Consider the following 18,498-nt stretch of genomic DNA (forward strand, 5'->3'; position numbering starts at 1 on the left):
CCTGAGTTACATCCTGTATTATACTCCAGAGCTGCACTCACTATTCTGCTGCTGGTGCAGTCACTGTGTACATACATGACATTACTTATCCTGTACTGATCCTGGGTTACATCCTGTATTATACTCCAGAGCTGCAATCACTATTCTGCTGCTGGTGCAGTCACTGTGTACATACATGACATTACTTATCCTGTACTGATCCTGGGTTACATCCTGTATTATACCCCAGAGCTGCACTCACTATTCTGCTGCTGGTGCAGTCACTGTGTACATACATGACATTACTTATCCTGTACTGATCCTGAGTTACATCCTGTATTATACTCCAGAGCTGCAATCACTATTCTGCTGCTGGTGCAGTCACTGTGTACATACATGACATTACTTATCCTGTACTGATCCTGGGTTACATCCTGTATTATACTCCAGAGCTGCAATCACTATTCTGCTGCTGGTGCAGTCACTGTGTACATACATGACATTACTTATCCTGTACTGATCCTGGGTTACATCCTGTATTATACCCCAGAGCTGCACTCACTATTCTGCTGCTGGTGCAGTCACTGTGTACATACATGACATTACTTATCCTGTACTGATCCTGAGTTACATCCTGTATTATACTCCAGAGCTGCAATCACTATTCTGCTGCTGGTGCAGTCACTGTGTACATACATGACATTACTTATCCTGTACTGATCCTGAGTTACATCCTGTATTATACTCCAGAGCTGCACTCACTATTCTGCTGCTGGTGCAGTCACCGTGTACATGCATCACATTACTTATCCTGTACTGATACTGAGTTACATCCTGTATTATACCCCAGAGCTGCACTCACTATTCTGCTGCTGGTGCAGTCACTGTGTACATACATGGCATTACTTATCCTGTACTGATCCTGAGTTACATCCTGTATTATACCCCAGAGCTGCACTCACTATTCTGCTGCTGGTGCAGTCACTGTGTACATACATGACATTACTTATCCTGTACTGATCCTGAGTTACATCCTGTATTATACCCCAGAGCTGCACTCACTATTCTGCTGCTGGTGCAGTCACTGTGTACATACATGACATTACTTATCCTGTACTGATCCTAAGTTACATCCTGTATTATACCCCAGAGCTGCACTCACTATTCTGCTGGTTTCCATTTGAAACAGCCAATATTTTTGCTACAATACAAAATGCGCTGGGGGGGGCTGTGAGGAGAGATGCAATATGCTGCATGCGCTCCCAATAGCCGTCTATTGCCTGCGCTAAGCGCATACATCGCTCAGGCAGATGGCGCAGGATGGATAGCTGCCACATCTTCCCATCCTGCGTTTTTTGGCAGACAGGACGTTAAGTCGCAACAACTATGCATCTATTTGTCAATGTATACGCTAAGCGGATATGTCAGGTGCTTTCCCATCGTATTGCCTTAGCGTATACAAAAACGTAATGTATTCTGTGCAGATACTGAACAAGCAATGAATCCTTGAAGAACTTCAGGATCCCTAATAGAGAATAGATATCTCCACATGATGTGAGCTCAGAGCAGCAGATGAAGTCTATGACACTTTGTCCTTTGTGTCTGTAGCACTGATGACCTTTGTCTTCCAGATATTTCTCAAGGTCTCGCCGTGTCCCTTTTATCTTTGTTTATGGAGAATTATCTTGGTCTATCGGCCCAGGATAATCAATGACCTTCTCTCCCAGCACACATTGCAATCTCTCTCCTATTGCTCTGGTTGGGAAAGTGTCAGTCTTTACTGCCTTTTTGGTGTTTTATTATAGAACTCGACTGATCTGGTGGAGAATACTTAGTAATATCCCCGACCCAGTGCAACCTGCCGGGATATAATGTTTCCAACACTATGACACCTCAGACTAAAGTACTATTGTAGGCAGATACGTTAGTGCCAGACTGATAGCAGGATCCATTAGATTCACTGGGTGCAGGTCAGAGGGCCCTAAACCTAATAGCAAACCTTTGGAGAATCCTTGGTGACAAAGTTATGGCCAAGAAATCCACAAAAATCACAGAACTGTGGAAGAAGAGAGACCAAAATCACACCGGAGCAGTGAGAGAGATTAATGATATCCTGTTGCTGCAGAACAACTTTCATTTCAGAGAAAGAGGGAAATATTTTTTCTTAAGCCACGCCTTTCGCTCAGCCCTCCCCCACATATTGCGACCCCCAGCAGCTACACCTCATATTTTGCCCCTCCTAGCAGCTTCGCCTATTGTTCCCCACTGTAAAATAATAAACACATATACTCACCTTCCCCCGTTTCCCTGCAGCTCCTCCTCCTTTTTTTTCTTCTGCTGTATGTAGCTCTAAAAAAAAAAAAAATAGCAAAAAACACCACACTTCACAAAAATGCCTAGCTCCTTTAAAAAAAAAAAAAGGAAAAACACACACATTTTGTATCGCCACGTCTGTACTAATCCAAGCTACATCACTACGGAAATGTCTTCATTGCTGTGGAGGCCTTGGAGCAGCTCCTCATGGCGTGTCACTCTCTTTGTGGAGAGCTTCCTGCGCATGGTGGCCAAGCTTCTGGAGTCCGGAGAACCCAAGCTGCAAGTGTATGGCGCCAATTCTGTGGGTGTTTTACAGAAGTGACTAGAAAGTAATGATAAGGTCTAAATTATAGGAAATAGGTACAGCTACCAATTGTTAATGGGGTCTACTGTGACTTTTGGCCGCCGTGATGGGGGCAGGAAGGTTTCACTGTGACTGTTGGTTGCATTTTTTTGGGGGGGGGGGCTGTGACTATAAATGGTATTGACACAGTTGGCTATTGGTTGAGACTGATTATTTGCTACTGTAGGGTCACCTACTTGCCATAACGTTGCCTTTGTTTCTTCTCCGTTGTCTGATTGTAATGGTCATTCTGTATATGCAACACCCTCGCCGATGCAATGGCGAAGGAGTGCTTGCGAATAAGCCCCACAGCATGTCATCACATAACACAGGGGACATTGCAGTGGTTAATCCTGCCTGGCAAGGCAGAAGTTAATTGTTCTGTGTGATGTAAGAGTCTAGTAACCAATCACATGTATTGCATCCTGTCTCTGTAAGCTGAGAGGTAATTGGAGGAGCAGCCACCACCTGACCAAGGGGAGATGATAAAACCCCTGGCCCAGAATGTTCTGGAGTCTTAGGATTGTAGGAATGTGAGGAGTTAGTAGCTAGCTGAGCTGTAGCTCAGGGGGAGACTGGAGTCTCTCCAGTACAGGCTCTTAGGAGTCTGTACTAGAGATGAGCGAGCACTAAAATGCTCGAGTGCTCGTTATTCGAGACGAACTTTTCCAGATGCTCGAGTGCTCGTCTCGAATAACGAGCCCCATTGAAGTCAATGGGAGACTCGAGCATTTTTCAAAGGGACCATGGTTCGGGAATAAAATGTGTTAATTAATTGAAAAAGAATGTCTTCTGATAAGTTAGCAGATGTATGCAAACATCTGCAATCTATTCTTCACTGTTCCGCGCGTATATTATCTCCCGACAAGTTAACAGATGTGAAGAACAGTGAAGAATAGAATAAAAACAGTGAACACAGGATCATTTAAGTGAAAAACACAGTGAAGAATAGATTGCAGATGTTCTGCACATCTGCTTACTTGTCGGGAGAGGAGATACGCTGTCCCGGGATCCGCTGCTCTTCTTCCACTGAAGTCTCCCCGATGTCTCCGTGCCCCTCGATGTCTCCGTGCCCCTCGATGTCTCCGTGCCCCTCGATGTCTCCCCGTGCCCCTCGATGTCTCCCCGTGCCCCTCGATGTCTCCCCGTGCCCCTCGATGTCTCCCCGTGCCCCTCGATGTCTCCCCGTGCCCCTCGATGTCTCCCCGTGCCCCTCGATGTCTCCGTGCCCCTCGATGTCTCCGTGCCCCTCGATGTCTCCGTGCCCCTCGATGTCTCCGTGCCCCTCGATGTCTCCGTGCCCCTCGATGTCTCCGTGCCGCTCCCTGATGTCTCCGTGCTGCCGCTGCCCCATGTCTCTGTGCTGCTCACCGTGTTCTTCACACATATATATTGTTCTTCACATACTATTTTGTTCGCACCGTTCCGCGCGTATCTCCCGACAAGTAAGCAGATGTGCCGAACATCTGTAATCTATTCTTCACTGTGTTCTTCACTGTGTTTTTCACTTAAATGATCCTGTGTTCACTGTGTTCACTGTTTTTATTCTATTCTTCATTGTTCTTCACTGTGTTTTTTTAATTAAATGCTCGATCTCGAGCAGGGGAAATACTCGTCCGAGCAACGAGCCGTTTCGAGTACCTTAATACTCGAACGAGCATCAAGCTCGGACGAGTATACTCGCTCATCTCTAGTCTGTACCCTTAGCACACCAGACCAGAGCAGGAAGAGCCTAGCCCCTGCCTCTGAAGAGTGGAACTAGGAGTTAGTGTAGTGAGGAAAGGGGTATCATCCTACCTTTAAGGGTGATACCTGAAGCCCCTGAGAACAAGCTGAAGCATCCTACTAGGACACAGCTACCGCCCAGCCTACCATCTGCATCCAGGCTGGTGCTCTACTCCTGTGGCCCCCTCCAAGTACCTCTCCAGCACTCCACCAATTTGTTCACGGCATGTTGCTGAAGTTCCTGCGGTTCCAATAAAGGACTGTAAGTGTTTTTGTTCAACCTCTGCCTCCGTCTGGTCCCTGCTACTACAACTTCCATCACCACCGGCACCCTGTCCACCACACAGAGACTCACACTCGGGACATTAAGGGGTTGCCCCAGGGAGATCCGCTATAGCAGCCTCTCCCTCATCATTTCTTGCCAACACCACCCTGCTGGAGACCTGCCAGGCTGTAGGACAGCCCTCCGGTTCCCCCGTACCAAGCACCGTGACAATAGCGTGCTTAGGCCGCAACCGCCAGCCACTCAGGTACTGCGGGCCCCGGCTGACTCCAAGCCCCGAGAAAAGGCTAGGCCCCGGTGGGGGATGTTGCATATAAATGTACTTATCATCTTGAGTGGATACATTTATATAGTAATAAAATTACCTCTGACCTTTTTAAGGAAACCACAAGACTAATGTGGCCACCAGTGAAAATGAGTTTGACATCCCCCGAGTTTGTAGACCTGAGCATGTGGGGTGCACCTAATCCCGGAATTCGGAATTCAGGCTACAGATTTCTTCCCAGTGTCAACATCTGCAAAGAGTTCCCATGTTCTCTCCGTGTTTGTGTGGGTTTCCTCTGGTTTCCTCCCACACTCCAAAACATACTGGTAGGTTGATTAGATTGTGAGCCCCATGGGGACAGGGACTGATCTGGTAGCTCTGTGCAGCGCTGCGTAATCTGTGTGCGCTATATAAATAAAGTATCCCATACACCAAAAACTATTAAAAATAAATAAACTATATTAATTGCAATCAAAAACTTCAAAAACGTGAACTCTAAATGTGTACAAAAAAAAGTATTTTAGCAAAAAAATAGGCCCTCAAACATACAAGTTTCAAAAGTTGTGGCACTTGGAAGGTGGTGTACAAAAAAGGTTTTTTTCCCCAAAAAGTATTTCATTATGCAAAGGAGGGTCATTAAATAAACATATATATATATATATTTGGTATTGCTGTATGCGTATTGACCCAGAGAAAAAGATTATTATGTTATTTTGGTTCTATAATATAATCAGAAAATTTTTATTAGAAAAAATAAAGACAGGTTTGTGTTCTTTTTTTTAATATACTGCCCAGAAAGAGTTAAAGGGGTTGGCCATTTTACCTTATGTATTTTGTAATCTGTGTTTAAGTGTGTGTGTGTGTGTGTGTGTGTGAGGGGGGAGGGGGGGGGGGCAGGATATTAGTTAATTTACCAATATCCATCTATTAATAGTTCCGCTCCGCTTTCTTGATATGTGAAGCAAATCCTTGTGTCATTTACCTCATCAGCCAAAGATTTCTGTCCATAAAATGGCCGCAGTCGGGGGTCTATCCTGATCTCTAACTGTCCATGAGCAATCACCCTGCTAGGACCTTATGATGATATTCATGAACATAAGATTAAGGCAGGGTGATTGTTCATGTACATATAGAGATCACATGACCCTCCATCTGTAGCCATTTTATGGACAGGAATCTATTGCTGATGAGGTAAAATACAAGAGGTTTCACTTTATATTTCAAGAAAGTGGAGCAGAACTATTAATAGATGGGTATTGGTAAATTACCTAATATCCTGCCCCGACACTTACACACACATTACAAAAAACATGAGGTAAAGTGGCCAACTCCTTTAATGAAAGTTAACCAGTAGGGTATCTAAAACCCAAAATTGTACTAAAAGCTACACTTCACCCCCAAAAACAAGACCCCATACAGCTATAATGACCAAGAAACATATGGCCTGTAGAAGAAATTGACGGAAAAAAACAGAAAAATTGGCTGGGTATTAATGTGGAAACAGGTGCAGAGATAAGGGGGTTAATGGCACAAAATCGGGTTAAAAGTGGAGTGGAGTGAGCGGCCTGAGGCTCACTATTATATATTCAATAGGGAGCTGTTCAGGAACCAGAAGAGCCGGCTCTTCTTAGTGTACAGAGCCTAATGATCCAGCTCACTAAGCGGAGCTGAACTGCCCATCACTACTCTCATCACTAATCTCTCCAGACACTTACTGTATCCTGAAATTCAACCAGAGTCAATATACGGTATATACAGACTTAAAAATCTGGGGATTTCCAAGGGCTCCAACCAATAACCGGCCTCAGGCTGCAGAAAAGAATTACATAATGAAACATTTAATATAAACAGTGTGAACATTAACCCTCTGACACTGAGACCAAGCATATGTCAGATGTAGTAGCAGATGATGCCACTAGATGATAGTATTGGATATGAAACAAAGGAAGGAGTCCAGTGGAAATAGATAAAATCTCTAGACTAAGGTTGTGGTCACATGTACCAACTAGAAACAGAAGCAAAGCACTCAGAGGCTAAATGAGGCCCAATCACAAATGTGTTTCTCTGCCAATTCATCCAATCAGTAACAGCACCCGATTTCTTGTATTGTTTGCATACGAGATGTGCAATTGGGCCGCTGCCCACCCCCGTGCACTTTGATTCCGTTTCTAAATGGAAGCAAAGCAGTACTTGTGATTGCACCCTCAGCGTAACAGAGCTGCGCACACTTCCTTAGCTAGCCAGGAAGCCAACTGGAGCTAATTTGGTTTGTAATGCCCTATCCAGCGGGCCATTACTCTTCCACTTGTCTAGTTTTGAATAATTTGTGATTGTCTTCATGTATTGCATATACATATTTTTATTCATATGATTTGGTAATGCTTTTTATATACTGGACAATGACTAGTTACAGAACTATTCCCTCATACAGACAATCATGGAGGAGCCCATAAATCAGAACTGGGAGAATGACAGACTTCAAAACAATGAGTAAGAGCTGTGTGCAGGGCGGGGGCAGTGCTCGGCTGAGGAGACTTGTGATGTGTCTCGTAATAGGAGACATTTTGTCGTAGTCTCCTGACCATAGGGATGACATAAGCCTACAGCAATATGGCGGCGGCCGGGAGGACATGTGACGGCTGGAGGCGGGCGCTCTAGTGGTGGAGGGCCGCAGTTGGAGGGTGGGCTGTGACAATCTCTCCGGTACAGATGACGTCATTCCCGGATGTTCTCCAGATTGACGAGAAACAGCGGCAGAGGGGAGCCCGGGACATGGAGGAGGAGGAGGAACGGGAGGTGGTGCGAGTGCGGGTCCGGGTGAGTCTGTGACGGGTGTTATATGGAGAGCAGCTCAGTGACGTTATGTGCAAATGTTTACAAGGCTCCTGCAGGTGCACCCCATAGTAGTCATCGTACCTACCTCACCTCCAGTGGTACCCGGTGTACCCAACCACCACCCCATAGCCCCTCGTCTACTGCACCCCATCACTACCCCTAGTGTACTGCACCCCATAACCTCTAATGTACTGCACCCCATCACTGCCCCTACTGTACTGCACCCCACAACCTCTAATGTACTGCAACCCATCACTGCCCCTAGTGTACTGCACCCCATAGCCCCTAGTGTACTGCACCCCATAACCTCCAGTGTACTGCACCCCACAACCTCTAATCTACTGCACCCCATCACTACCCCTAGTGTACTGCACCCCACAACCTCTAGTGTACTGCACCCCATAACCTCTAGTGTGCTGCACCCCATCACTACCCCTACTGTACTGCACCCCATAACCTCTAGTGTGCTGCACCCCATCACTACCCCTACTGTACTGCACCCCATAACCTCCAGTGTACTGCACCCCATAACCTCCAGTGTACTGCACCCCATAACCTCCAGTGTACTGCACCCCATAACCTCTAGTGTGCTGCACCCCATCACTACCCCTAGTGTACTGCACCCCATAACCTCTAGTGTACTGCACCCCATCACTGCCCCTAGTGTACTGCACCCCATAGCCCCTAGTGTACTGCACCCCATAACCTCCAGTGTACTGCACCCCACAACCTCTAATCTACTGCACCCCATCACTACCCCTAGTGTACTGCACCCCATAACCTCTAGTGTGCTGCACCCCATCACTACCCCTACTGTACTGCACCCCATAACCTCTAGTGTGCTGCACCCCATCACTACCCCTACTGTACTGCACCCCATAACCTCCAGTGTACTGCACCCCATAACCTCTAATGTACTGCACCCCATAACCTCCAGTGTACTGCACCCCATAACCTCTAGTGTGCTGCACCCCATCACTACCCCTAGTGTACTGCACCCCATAACCTCTAGTGTACTGCAACCCATCACTGCCCCTACTGTACTGCACCCCATAACCTCTAATGTACTGCACCCCATCACTACCCCCACTGTACTGCACCCCATAACCTCTAGTGTACTGCACCCCATAGCCCCTAGTGTACTGCACCCCATAACCTCCAGTGTACTGCACCCCACAACCTCTAATCTACTCCACCCCATCACTACCCCTAGTGTACTGCACCCCACAACCTCTAGTGTACTGCACCCCATAACCTCTAGTGTGCTGCACCCCATCACTACCCCTACTGTACTGCACCCCATAACCTCCAGTGTACTGCACCCCATAACCTCTAATGTACTGCACCCCATAACCTCCAGTGTACTGCACCCCATAACCTCTAGTGTGCTGCACCCCATCACTACCCCTAGTGTACTGCACCCCATAACCTCTAGTGTACTGCAACCCATCACTGCCCCTACTGTACTGCACCCCATAACCTCTAGTGTACTGCACCCCATCACTACTCCACTGTACTGGACCCCATATCCTCTAGTGTACTGTACCCCATCACTACCCCACTGTACTGCACCCCATAACCACTGGTGTACTGTACCTCATCACTGCCCCTACTGTACTGCACCCCATAACCTCCAGTGTACTGCACCCCATAACCTCTAGTGTGCTGCACCCCATCACTACCCCTAGTGTACTGCACCCCATAACCTCTAGTGTACTGCAACCCATCACTGCCCCTACTGTACTGCACCCCATAACCTCTAGTGTACTGCACCCCATCACTACTCCACTGTACTGGACCCCATATCCTCTAGTGTACTGTACCCCATCACTACCCCACTGTACTGCACCCCATAACCACTGGTGTACTGTACCTCATCACTACCCCACTGTGTTGCACCCCATAACCTCTATTATGCTGTACTCCATCACTATCCCACTGTACTGCACCCCATAACCTCTATTGTACTGTACCCCATAACCCCTACTGTACTGCACCCCATCACTACCCCTAGTGTACTGCACCCCATAATCTCTCTTGTACAGTGTATGGCATATTGGTCCTATTACTTACCTGGCTCTCTGGATGACTCGGGTAAGTGCTCTCTCCTGTGCAGTAAGTGCTATCTTCCATCCCACACATCTAAATCCCAAGATCCCAAGACGTTTAGCCAAAAACTCGGAGAGAATCATAAAGGACAAGAACCTATAAATGACAGACGCTGCTCCTGAATTTTTTTATAATCTGCTTCTGCTTTTGAATTAAAAAACTGCATTAAAAAAACTTGAATTTGGAAATCGAGCGCTGCGTAACGTACATGTGTAACGTGTCTCCAAATTATATATGATTGTGCATGTGTGTGCGTGTGTAGTTGTGTGTGTGTGTGCGCGTGTGCACCTCGTACCCCTTTGTTTTTGTGTATTTGTGTGTGTGTGCACCTTGTACACCTGTGTGTGTATATTTGTGTGTGTGTGTGTGTGCACCTTGTACACCTGTGTGTGTATATTTGTGTGTGTGTGTGTGTGCACCTTGTACTCCTGTGTGTGTATATTTGTGTGTGTGTGTGTGCGTGCACCTTGTACACCTGTGTGTGTATATTTGTGTGTGTGTGCACCTTGTACACCTGTGTGTGTGTATATTTGTGTGTGTGTGTGCACCTTGTACACCTGTGTGTGTATATTTGTGTGTGTGTGTGCAGCTTGTACACCTGTGTGTGTATATTTGTGTGTGTGTGCACCTTGTACACCTGTGTGTGTGTGCACCTTGTACACCTGTGTGTGTGTATATTTGTGGGTGTGCACCTTGTACACCTGTGTGTGTGTATATTTGTGTGTGTGTGTGCACATTGTACACCTGTGTGTGTATATTTGTGTGTGTGCACCTTGTACACCTGTGTGTGTGTATATTTGTGTGTGTGTGTGCACATTGTACACCTGTGTGTGTATATTTGTGTGTGTGTGTGCACCTTGTACACCTGTGTGTGTATATTTGTGTGTGTGTGCACCTTGTACACCTGTGTGTGTGTGTATATTTGTGTGTGTGTGCACCTTGTACACCTGTGTGTGTGTATATTTGTGTGTGTGCACCTTGTACACCTGTGTGTGTGTATATTTGTGTGTGTGCACCTTGTACACCTGTGTGTGTGTGTGTATATTTGTGTGTGTGTGCACCTTGTACACCTGTGTGTGTGTGTATATTTGTGTGTGTGTGCACCTTGTACACCTGTGTGTGTGTGTGTATATTTGTGTCTGTGTGTGCACCTTGTACACCTGTGTGTGTGTGTGTATATTTGTGTGTGTGTGTGTGCACCTTGTACACCTGTGTGTGTGTGTATATTTGTGTGTGTGTGTGTGTGCGCAGCTTGTACACCTGTGTGTGTGTGTATATTTGTGTGTGTGGGTGCACCCTGCCATCTTATAAACCAGTGATTTCCTCTTATTAATTTTCCTGTTTTTTCTTTTGTCTCTTAGAAATGTGAGGGTGTCTTACAGCCAGAATCGCGCTCCTTCGCTGTGGACCCCCAGATCACCTCATTAGATGTCTTACAGCACATTCTGACCCGGGCCTTTGATCTGAATGGGTGAGCGGATCAGTTCCTATCCTGCAGCGGGGGTGGCTATTGGTCGTATTACATTATGTGTGGTGTATATGTATATTTTATATGTATGTAGTAAACGCCTCCCATATATGTAATTGTTCTCAGGAAGAACTTTGGAATCAGCTATTTGGGCCGGGATAAGCAAGGACATGAAGTCTACCTTTCCCTGCTGTCAGACTGGGACTTGGGAACTGCATTCTCCAGTGCATCCAAACCCTACCTACAGCTGAAGCTGGATATCAAGCCGTCTGAGGACAGTAAGTCTGCCACAGGGGCTTCAGGGGAGTTTCCACATGTGGCATATTGAGGATCTGTCCATAGGATATGTCATTAATGAGAGATGCGCGTTACATAGGGGGCAGAGCTGGAGCAGACCCTGTGGTGTCAGTGAGGTTCATTAGTGTTATCTGCCCCTCAGGTCCCCTGCTGGAAGACTGGGATATAATCAGCCCCAAGGATGTCATTGGCACAGACTTATTCTTTGTGGATAAGCGGACGTTCAGCGCGGCTCTGCCTTTCACTCAGTCCATCCTGTCCCAGGTAAGAGGTCACAACGTTGTCACCTTTACATCCTGGATTGTATATCCCTATTACATTCTACTCTTTGCTGGGATGCAGGTAGGTCGTACAATCTCCAGGATGCAGCAGGCCCTGAGCTGGACTTACGGAGAAGATGTGAAGCCTTTCAAGCCTCCGCTGAGTGATGTAGAATTTCACACCTACCTGAACCACGAGGGGCAGCTGAGCCGTCCTGAGGAGCTCCGTCTACGCATATACCATGGAGGAGTTGAGCCTTCGCTGAGAAAGGTGAGATTGGGGCAGATTTATCAAGTGTCTGAAAGTCAGAATATTTCCAATTGCCCATGGCAACCAATCACAGCTCCCCTTTAAAATATTCATGAGCACTGGTGAAATGAAAGCTGAGCTGTGATTGGTTGCCATGGGAAACTGGAAATATTCTGACTTTCAGACTGCTTGATAAATTTTCCCCATTGTGTTTATGTCTTGTATCCATAGCCGCTCATTTACTTTCTATATCTGTAACCAAAGGCAAGAGCCATAAGTAAGCCATGAGCTTTTTGCAGTATAAGGGGCTCCCACAATCCGCTCTTGTTACTGGTACAGACGCCGATCTTGTATCCATATGGGTAAGAGCGCCATGTTTGTGGAGGGGTTGTGCATGCTCGGCCAGTGCTCTCCTCTCTTGTATGTGATCTTTAGGACATCTCTTGCAGTCCCATAGAAAATAATATTTAAATGGGCCATTTGGGGCCACCATTTTGGGAATATTGGGGGTTCCAGAGCACCCCATTTATCCGATACCCTGGCCTATTTGGGGCTTTTTAAGCAAAGTTGCAGGTTATGCAAAGTTATGTTTGATTAATCAGAGGGGTTTTGGCCACATGGATACTCCCAGATGACCATAATGGAGGTTATGAATAGAGCTGTGGGCTTAGGTCTTCTGGCTTTTTCCCATTCCCCCACATTAATGTGTTTTGGGTGTTAGCAGTGACTTGGTACCATGTCCACCTCATCCGGTGTTGCTTATTTTTCCAGTTACAACTGGGAGGATAACAGTTCTGCTTCCAAAAACAAATGATTTTCTCGACCCGAACTCCCCACCTCAATATGACTAGGGGGCCGTGTAGACGTATACATTGTATTCATGTTATCAAGTATTAATTTTTCCACCTTCTGTGTTTTCCCTTCCCTCTATTAGATTTGATATTCCCATTCCCTGTGGTTCCTGTACTCTCCTCTGTTCTCTTTGATCAGGTTGTCTGGCGATATCTCTTGAACGTGTACCCAGATGGTCTGACGGGGCAGGAACGTATGGATTATATGAAAGCTAAAACCCGAGAGTATTACCAGCTGAAGAGTGAGTGGAGAGAACGCTGCAGTCAGGAAGACTTGGAGTTCATCCAGGGCAATGTCATGAAGGATGTCCTGCGCACTGATCGTACTCATCCCTATTATTCAGGTTCTGAGGACAACCCTCACCTGCAGGCCTTGCACGACTTGCTCACCACATACGCTGTTACCCACCCACAGGTGTCTTACTGCCAGGGCATGAGTGACATCGCCTCTCCCATCCTCTCTGTGATGGACAATGAAGCCCATGCTTTCATCTGCTTTTGTGGCATTATGAAGAGGTTAGAAGGGAACTTTCGCATGGACGGGGAATGCATGTCTGTGAAATTTGCACACCTCAAGCTGCTGCTGCGGTACTCTGATCCAGAGTTTAATAATTACCTTATGTCCCGTGGTGCGGATGACCTCTTCTTCTGCTACCGCTGGCTGCTCCTGGAGCTCAAGAGGGAATTTGCATTTGAGGATGCGCTGAGGATGCTGGAGGTTATGTGGAGCTCATTACCCCCTGATCCTCCAGAGAAAGAGGTGGAGTTGTTAGGACCACCGTGTGCCCCGGGGGAATGCCCAAAAAACACGCGGAGGAGGCACATGATGCGACCAGACCGTGGGCTGAGCCCAGAAGGTGAGGAGGATGTGGTAACAACCCATGTAGAGACCGAGAAAGAACAATCCCATGTTATGATGGAGAAAACAGATCCTGATGGACAGCAAGATACCTCACCTGCAAGGTGCCCAATGCTGAAGCAGGCCAGCTTTGGGGAGTTTAAGTGTTATGGTGCTAGTGACGGCGGTTCAAGTTTTGAAGGAGAAGATCTGCCTATGACCCCTGTCCTTCAGGTCCGGCAATCCACCGAGGAGTATGATGATGAAGAGCGGTTTTGGGAACAAGAGCCTCTCATTAAACCTCCTGATTCATTGGGCATCACCAAATCTGTGTCTGCTCCTTCCCTGACCTCTTGCACCCCTACATCTCAAAGCCCCACCTCTCTGACTACGACAGACCCCAGTGAACCAACCTCTGCTGCTAAGGATGAAGGAGATGCCCAGCTAGAGGCTGAGCAAACTGCAGCCAGTTCCCCAGCTCCGATCAGCCTACCCCCACCCCAAGAGTTTGGACGTGGTAACCCCTTTATGCTCTTTTTATGTCTTTCCATTTTGTTGGAGCACCGTGAGCAAATTATGAAGCAAAACATGGGCTATGATGAGCTGGCAATGCACTTTAATCGTTTGGTCCGAAGGCACAATCTGAACCGCGTCCTCCACCGCGCCAAAGCACTATTTGCTGACTACCTACAGTCTAAGGTGTGGGATTCAGAGGAAGGAGATGAGGCCGCTGCAGAGTCGCCTTCCACTTCCTGACCCTTTGTTCAATCATATCCATGGATTCAACAATTGATCAAAAGTTCAGAAAGTCATCTCGCAGGGCAATTTGTGCTCCTGTGGTTAGGCCCGATTTGGAAGATCAAAATTATTAAAGTTGTGATGAAGTTAGAACAAACTTTACAGGTCTGACACATTTCTAGGACTCTCTGACCCAGTAGGCCTCAAGCGTTCAATTGAGCCTTGGGTCATCCCAGACATTCTGTACATTTCCCTTATGAAATCAGATTTATATACACCTTCAATTCCCTTGTATCCTGCCCTGTGACAGGGGCACATTGTGTGGACATACTATTACCTTTGTTCCAAAAAAAAAAAAACGTATAGCAATGTCTCAACAAAAACTTTATAAAACCAAGATTACTGTAAAAAGAGTGGGGGGTTAGGGCCTTACTGTGGGGGTAATCCATTGTCTAAGCGATGGATATCCTCTAACCAAAAGTGATGTTCATAACATTTGATGTAACTATTGGGGTTGTTATGACTGTTGTATAGTTCTACAACTATTTAGGGCCACCTTTGGTATAGGCTCTTGGTCCAGTGAGTTATGTCTGGCAGGTTGGCGAGTTCTCTACTTGCGCTATGCTGGGTAAGATTTCATTACCGTAATAGCTTAGTACATTTTACTTTTGGATGACTTTGGTCTGATGTTATGACATGGCTGCACAGGACCTTTATGACGCGTGATGGAAGTTCAGAAATGGTTGATTCTATGTCCATGTGTCCTTTAGATAAATGATGGATGTGGTCACGTGATGCTCAGTCACCCTAGATGAATTGTATACGTGGTGTGGGTATTACACTAGATGGGTGCTGAGGTCAAGGCTTAGATTATATACACAGCATGTGCCCATACATTTAGCAGGTATGCTGCGTACGCTCCCAGCTGTATTGGTAAGGGCTCATGGGTAGAGTGTGCTTTGTCTTAGAGACTTCTGAGTGTATACCAGCCTCCACGGGTATTTGCTGAACATACCCTGAACATTGAACGGAGGCCCTGTTTAAGCTTGCAGGCTGCGTGTGCAGGACTCCCAGTCATCCTATTATATAAGGATGTCTGCAGGTCTCTTCCTAAGGGTCAATGACCCTTCAGTTATAGAGTCTGTCAGATTCTGGGAGTATACTGAGCAATTTATAAAAGCCGGTGTGGTAACGGATCCCTCCTTATAGCTGCACTGTTGTTATACCGTAACATAACTTTATCCGGCTACTTATATACAGTCAACCTCAAAACAGACGACACATAGCAATGCAATATCTCCAGGCCAGTGCAACAAAGGAAAATAAACCCCGGGGGATACTAACAGACTTTGATTTGTGTTTTGTACAACCCTTTTGATAGTTTTTATAACGCTACATTTCTGCATGTAATAATTTGGTTGAGAATCAGAACTTCAAAGTCTTTTCTGTAAATTGCGAGAAAGATCAAGCAGTGACTGAATGGTAATACTTGTTGCCTGTGGGAGTCGATACTATCAGAGTTCATAGAATTGGGGGATGTAATGCAGTCACACTGTAACTGACGTGCTAAATCTCATCAATACAAGAAATTGCCTTCTTGCCCACTAGGTGGCAGTACAGTCATCCTAGTAGTTAGGAGGATGATATAATTCAAGTCTTATTAAAGCTCAACAATAATGGGAGAGAATTCCCTTTTTAAGTTTGAGGTATCAATAACACTACCTACTGAAACTTGCATACATGTGCCAGTTTGGGGAGAGTTCCTTCCTCCTGTCTAGTGCTTTAAGCATATTCCTATCATAAATAATGGCCTTTAAATAGTGTCTTGTGGCCTAAGCACATGATCTTATGGCGTGTGGAAGATGAGGATGTAGTCCTTGATGCTGTAGCAGTGGATATATGGCTTTTGTCAATCTAAGGGGCAGTGAAATTTGTGGCACATTTTATCAGAATAGCATTGTAGAGACTGTACAATTGTCCAAACTATACCTAATCTATTATATCTGTAATCTGCCAATATACTTACACTAAATATAGAAAGCACAGATAGTCTATAAGGCCTGGAACTGGTCCTAGTACCTGGTACTGACCATAACTGGGTGTTTCCATAGAGAACACATTGTATTTTGTCTAGATAACTTGCTGTATACTGTACTGCATAGGGGGAAATAGTGTCTTCTAGTTCAGGTTATAGGAGTACTGTACTGTAAAAACTATGTATTTATCCAAATAGTAGGGTCCACACAACATACACTATGTAACATTCAATGGATCCTACAGAATCAAGGGACATTGGTGCCGCCTATAACTATGGGGTCCCTGGGCAGGGGTAATTGGTGCCCCTTCTGGTAAATGCTCATTTCATTCCTGCCTATTATTTGCACATGGCTTCGTGCCTCTTATTTATTTTGTATTTTTATGGGTTTTGTACTTTGTATTTAATTATATTGCTGTTTTTGTTCTGTTTCATTGGTTTATGCCAAAGAATGTGTTTTATAGATGCAAAGGTCAAGAAGGCCCAGGATTTATCAGGGGATTGTGCTAATGGTAAGACCCTTATTCACTCGATTAATGTTCCATTAAAGGGGTAGAACATCAGGCTCTTCTAGTGATCGGTCTCATGGAAAATACATGATAAAATATTGACTGACTGCTGCCACCTATGAGAGGAGCAGAACCTGACCCAAAAATACATACACGCATATAACCCGCACTGTTTGTTTCCCCTTAAATCAATTTAAGGAGGAGAAACACATAAAGTTTCATTGACAAATAAAATGGAACTACAACAATTTAATTAATTTTTTAATTTTTGCATTTAGAGAAAAGTCTTCTGTAAATGTCTTCTAATAGAGAACATAGTGAACGTAGAATATTGGATCTGGTAAGATGAAATAAAAGACTAGGTCGTCCTCTATTGCCTGGTGCCTTACTGCTGTGTCCTAACTATCTGCCTCTTGCTGGAAATCCATTTATGAAGTGTAACACATCCATTGGAGAATCCATAAAGAATATGTAATATGTGGAATTGCCTCAATGGCAGTGTTACAAGAAGAGATCTATAATGATCCAATATAACGTGGCCATTTTACAAGTTAATGACACTCGTTAAGATTCTCCCAAGACTTAAAAGGGTTTTTCCTGTACGATTTATTTTATCTGTGGTCTCAGACAGGGTAGAAAAGTGAAACCAATACTTTCCTCTCTCTCCTACTCTCCGGTCCAGTGCGGTGCCTCGCGTCCCCCCTGCTTTCTGTTATTTAGAGGTTCAGCTGTGACATTGAGGTGAAAGGATAGAACTAGTTCTTTAATTTTGTTTTTTTTTTGCCCTATAAGAGGCTACTAATAAATCGAAAAAAAAAAGAAAATCGGAAGATCCTGGTTTACTGCATTTGCCTTGTGCCCCGGTCGTTAATGAGCGCAGTTTCTTTGTATCAGGTCCTCCTGGTATATTCTTGTAGACCACCACTATGTAATCTGTGGGCCGCCTTTGTTTATGGGAGTTTTATCTATTGATACCACATCCTGGACTACCCCTTTAATGGACACCTTAGCTGACTGTACTTTGTGACGGTGAAACGCCACTTTGGTAAGGATGTGTTAAGATTCTGGTAGAACTAATATCCGATGAGACTGACTGCATATTGTTATCATGCTGGGTTTTACCATCAGTATAGCCTCTGTATTCTGACATGAACCATGTTACACATGTTTTATCTATATATTGATGTGTTTCATGTCTACGGTGAATAACACTAATACTCCATCTGGAACAATACAAATGTAAGCCTCATTCTCTTCTCCCATAAACCTAACATTGGGGCCCCATTTACTTTACTCTAATGAGGTGCAGAATGTGGCCCCTGTCTCCTGATTTACTTTTGAACTAAGGCAATGCCCCACCATTCAGACTAGCTGGTGTTTGAGCAGAGAATAATTAC

General features: G+C 45.5%; 1 protein-coding gene across 1 annotated transcript; it reads left to right on the plus strand.

Annotated features, from left to right (window-relative positions):
• The first annotated feature begins 7,563 nt into the window (after positions 1-7,563).
• Positions 7,564-17,892, plus strand: TBC1D25 (TBC1 domain family member 25). Its single transcript, XM_072125012.1, has 6 exons — positions 7,564-7,728; positions 11,217-11,326; positions 11,450-11,601; positions 11,763-11,884; positions 11,963-12,151; positions 13,121-17,892. Exons 1-6 carry the CDS (start codon positions 7,621-7,623, stop codon positions 14,573-14,575), a joined length of 2,136 nt encoding a protein of 711 aa, XP_071981113.1. The 5' UTR covers positions 7,564-7,620; the 3' UTR covers positions 14,576-17,892.
• Positions 17,893-18,498: the final 606 nt, after the last annotated feature.

This window comes from Engystomops pustulosus, chromosome 9, assembly GCF_040894005.1.
Source record: "Engystomops pustulosus chromosome 9, aEngPut4.maternal, whole genome shotgun sequence".
Lineage (NCBI taxonomy): Eukaryota > Metazoa > Chordata > Amphibia > Anura > Leptodactylidae > Engystomops > Engystomops pustulosus.